At 41.9% G+C, this 4,593-nt stretch overlaps 1 protein-coding gene across 1 annotated transcript; it reads left to right on the forward strand.

The window, feature by feature from the left end:
* Positions 1-1,379: 1,379 nt before the first annotated feature.
* LOC123424863 lies at positions 1,380-3,463 on the forward strand. Its single transcript, XM_045108560.1, has 4 exons — positions 1,380-1,526; positions 2,796-2,835; positions 2,914-3,005; positions 3,097-3,463. The coding sequence occupies exons 1-4, from the start codon at positions 1,467-1,469 to the stop codon at positions 3,181-3,183; spliced, it is 279 nt and encodes a 92-aa protein (XP_044964495.1). The 5' UTR covers positions 1,380-1,466; the 3' UTR covers positions 3,184-3,463.
* Positions 3,464-4,593: the final 1,130 nt, after the last annotated feature.

The following is a 4,593-nucleotide window of genomic DNA, read 5'->3' on the forward strand; positions in this document are numbered from 1 at the left end:
AATGTGGTAACTAGGGACGATAAAAAAATCAACGAAACATGTCAAAATGGAATCTTATTTTGAAGGTCTCGTCGAGACGAACCTAATGGTAAAAGCGAATCTTCAATTAAATTATTAATCTGTGAGATAAATCATTTTTTAGCCCGCATGCATGCATGTATGCATAGAGCCCATGCTATTGTGGAGCAGGTTGAAAACGACGGGTGTCTTGTTTTTTAATGCTTGGGCATCCGCACGGGAAGGACATGGTGCGGCCGTGCTAATTAGATTTTCTCATCTATATACATCCGTATGTGGTTTACTAGTGGAACGTTAAAAAGACTTATCTTATCTTACCTCTTACCTATTAATAAAGAAAATAGTACTTCTTCCGTACGTCATCCAAATTGTCCTTAAAGTTGACTAAAATTACCCACCAATGCAACCTATAAGTCATAAAAAACGTTTCAAACAGGAAAATCTCCGGACTGGGCCGGCCCATGTAGGCACCTCCTATATTACGCTCTGGGCGTTGAAAAAAGATGCAGCACACCTGTTTGGGCCGGCCCATGCGTGGCGCCTGTTTTTTAGTTTAGTTTTTTTATTTTTCTTTTCAGTTCCATTTTGTTTTTCTACTTTAAATAATTTAGAACTTCAAACAACTTTTCTCAATTTTAAGAAACTGAGAATTTCGAAATAAAATATTCTTTTGAGAATTCAAAAACTACTCAGGAGTTTTGAAAAATGTTTGCATAAAAAAATGTTTAAACTTTGAGAAAATGTCTATAAAATAAAAAAAAGTCAACAATTTTAAACAAAAATCCGTGTAAAAATCTTAAAAACAGTTCATGCCTCTGTTTTTAGTCTCAATTTTTATTTTCATTTTTCTGTTCCGTTTTTTAGTTTAAATAATTTAGAACTTTGAAAAACTTTTGCAATTTATAAAACTGGGAATTTTGAAATAAAAGTTTGAAGAAAATATAAAATGTTTGTGAATTCAAAAAATGCTCAGGATTTTTGTAAAAATATTCGCATATTCAGGAAAATGTTCATAATTTTGAGAACAATGTTGGTGAAAACAATAAAAGTCCATGATTCTGAAAAAAAGTTTGTGTGTTATTGTTTGAGTGCAATTGAAAAAAATGTTTGCTAATTTAAAAAATGTTAATGCATTTCAAGAAATGTCTAAAATTTTAAAGACATAATATGTTCAACATTATTGGAGATTACAATTATTTTTCTTCCGTTGCAACGCATCGGTCCTTTTGCTAGTATTAGAAACGGAGGGAGGTGTATTGATTTAACATGTTTTTTTTTAAGGGAAAATTGATTCAACATGTAACCGTGCCGTCCCTTGACTAATGACGGGCCTTGTTTTACCTTGGGCCACAAACCCGAAGGCACTTCCCCATCCAGCTCCTCCCACTTGTCAACTCTCCTCCTTCCCCAGTCCCCCAGAGTCCATCCCGAGGGCACGGACGGCGACCATGTCGGCGGGGCCGGAGGAAGCCCTAAAGGCCTTCGAGCAGAGAGCTTCCGATGCCGAGGTTCGCTCCGTCTGTCTCCTTCCCTGCCCCCCTGAGTACCTCTGTTCCGTTCGAGAACTGTAGCCCTAGTTTATAAGTCTGGTGCGCCAAAGGCTATCGATTTGTTCATGGATTACCGAACTAAGTAGGTCACAGCGGTGCTGGGCCTGATTTGGAGCAGATTTCAAATCATCTTGGATGAGCGGGCCTCAGCAGCTTTGAGATGACTATACTGTGTTGTGCAAGAACTGTAAGACCACCGGCTGGAACAGAACTTCAGTTATGCAAATTCCCAATCAGATGTTCCAGAATCCAGACGTTTTTACTTTTTGCTTCTCTGCAGCCAAGGCGCCGGCTCATCGACACATTTATCCCATTGATTATTGTTGGGGGGGAGATAATTTTTGCAACATTTGGTTGAAGCTCTGAAATTTAGTTTGTTATATGGCAGATAATCTAATTCCACAAATTCACAGATGGAGGTTCACTGCTTTCTGCCTTCCACCGATACTGTATTTGCAGATGACTAGTCTAAGTAACTTATCTTCTGCTCTATTTCCTGCCGCTGGCTATGATTTATTTATAACTATTTTTAGCTGTCCATTGAGCGATTAGGCATGTTATGCTTGTTTTGTTGACACTTGACATTCAAAGTGAACCAGTGCATTGTCCTGCCACATGGAAGCAATGGAGAACTTATTGGAGTCGGTTTGTGTGTCTGTTATGTTCAAACCAAAATCCATAGCGTGCAGCGGGCAACCAGCTGTCGCAACAGATTTTCGAAGCCTATTACTCCCTCTATCCTAAGGAAAGCTGAGTCACTTATTTTGGGACGGAGGGAGTATTTGTTGTCTGTCTAGTTGCTTGGACAAGTATGATCAATCAGACCAACATATTGATTATTGTGACGTGGTGGGTATAGCGCTATAACATTTAACACATTTAAGTTTCAATCTGTTCTAGGAGACACGATCTAATTCGGCAATTCCACACAACTAAAAGCTGGGCTTTGCCTAATTTAAGTAATCTTGGGATGCTGCTCTACTATCTATACCAATGGCTATCCTGTATGAATAACTACTGTTGTTAGCAGTCCTGTAGTGATGCTGCCAGTTTTGTTTCTGTATTGACAGTGAACAATTCAAAGTGAGTTGATGTATTGACCATCCACAAGGAATGCAGAGACACACTTATCATGCTTAGTTAAGATCTGTTGCACGGATGCCTTAATAGATACAGCCATACAGGTGTCCTCTAAATTTTTTCTGTCTATTTTTCTCCATTTTGCAGGCACGGTTAGCAAAGCTGGAAGCCCTGCTGCTGAACAAAGGTAATCTTGAATATGGTTTGGGTATTTCGGAGGAGCACGTTTGTGAAAGAAACACCTCATTCCCCCCTTGTTCACTAGATGGCTCATCCGAGGCAAGTTCATCTGCCATGAGAGATCTTCAGTCAAAGCTTGACGCAGCTACCAAAGAATGTCTTGCTGAGAAGGAACAGGTATCTGATCTACCTGAAACTAACCGTGACCATGATACCACCGCCTGATCCTAGTATAACCACATCTCCTCTTAATTATTGAACCTTGCAGAACCGGAAGCTCACCGTGGAGAACGAGAAGCTCCAGTACCGTGTGTCCCATCTCATCCGAACAATCAAAGAGGCGGAGTCAAGGTAGAAGCCTCTGATAAACTGGATCTAGCAAAACTAATTCTATTATCTCTATGAGAGAGCCGTGGGGGCGGTGATCAACTGTCCTGTCTATGTGCTCGGTCTTGACATCCTTGTTGGAGTTGGCTTAAACTGTTTATTATTCTGAGCTTTATGAAATGGGTCTGGTACGTGTAAGCTTGCCAGTAATGTATTGATCAGGTCAGTTATTTGTGTCGACGAACATTGAATGGCGTGTTGCTATCGCAGCAAAAGATGAAGAAAAATATTCTACGTGTGCAAGCTTATTCCTGAGCAGAGTGGTGTATTTGTTGAGTGCAGGGTGGAATGCTTGGGATGGATTTGAATTCAGGAGTTCGGATGTGATTCGACCAAGACAGAGATAGGGGCGGTGTTCTCTTGTTGGTTAGCCTACGGTAGGGGGTACCCTCTCGTCCCTTCTGAGCGCATACCCCTTAAAACGCAAAACTGAAAATCACATTTTCAGTTCGCGGAAAGCGCGTTATAAGGATCGGTTCGAACTGCGGTCGAACAGATCCCTTATATTTAAATTGTAAATCGAAATTTTCTTTATATTTTTCTCCATATCTTTTTCTTTCTCTTGCCTGTGTCCATGATCAACCATATTCGTTCCTAAAAGCCGACGAAGAGCGTATGAAACAGTCCATGATCAACTATATTCGTTCCTAAAAGCCGCTTCGGTCCCTGAATCCATCTAGGAGCTAGCTAGCTCCGGTCATGAAATCCATTCACCTGTCTTCTGAATCCATCCAGTAGCCAGGAGCTAGCTAGCTTCCGTTATCGACACCGAATCCGGCCAGGACGAGCAGGGTAGTCGCCAGGACGAGCGGGCCGGCGTTCGGGGACGGGCGGGGCGACATCTGGGGCGGCACACGATGGACGCAAACAATGGATGCGGAAGTTTGCGTGACGGTTGGGCTCCCGCCAACTGCTTTCTCTCGATACAGGACACCGTAAAAGCAGACATGAAAACTGTGTTTTTGCAGATCGGAAGGAGCTTTTTACCGTGCCTTTTAATTTTTTTACAGATTGAAGTCGTTTACAGTTCTATTTGAATCGCTTTCTCCGTTAAAAAATATAAACCGACGGTTATTTTACAGTTTCGCAAGTTATAGGGATATGTTAGAGATGGTGTGAGTATGACGAGTACCAAGAAATTTGGTGGCCGTCCATGTCCCTAACCCCTTGTATGACGAGTACGAAGAAATCGCGCTCAGTGTTTGTTTTACTGCCGGTAATGGTGGGGAGGAACGCACATCGGTCGCTCTAGAGTACCCTGAAGAGGAGAAGGCTTGCATTCATGGCCCCTATGAGCTTCAGGTGGAGGTTGCTTGGACGGCCATTCTGGAAGGGCCGTTTGGCACAGATGTTGATAAAAGATGGAGCTCCGTTCCTC

This window comes from Hordeum vulgare, chromosome 2H (genome assembly GCF_904849725.1).
Source record: "Hordeum vulgare subsp. vulgare chromosome 2H, MorexV3_pseudomolecules_assembly, whole genome shotgun sequence".
In the NCBI taxonomy this organism is placed as follows: Eukaryota; Viridiplantae; Streptophyta; class Magnoliopsida; order Poales; family Poaceae; genus Hordeum; species Hordeum vulgare.

What these genes read in the sequence shown, in the direction of transcription:
- LOC123424863 (XM_045108560.1), top strand. Translation starts at nt 1,467, where the DNA reads ATGTCGGCGGGGCCGGAGGAAGCCCTAAAGGCCTTCGAGCAGAGAGCT. An exon ending in AGCCCTGCTGCTGAACAAAG is followed by an intron (nt 2,836 to 2,913) that starts GTAATCTTGAAT and finishes CTTGTTCACTAG; the next exon opens with ATGGCTCATCCGAGGCAAGT. An exon ending in GTCTTGCTGAGAAGGAACAG is followed by an intron (nt 3,006 to 3,096) that starts GTATCTGATCTA and finishes TGAACCTTGCAG; the next exon opens with AACCGGAAGCTCACCGTGGA.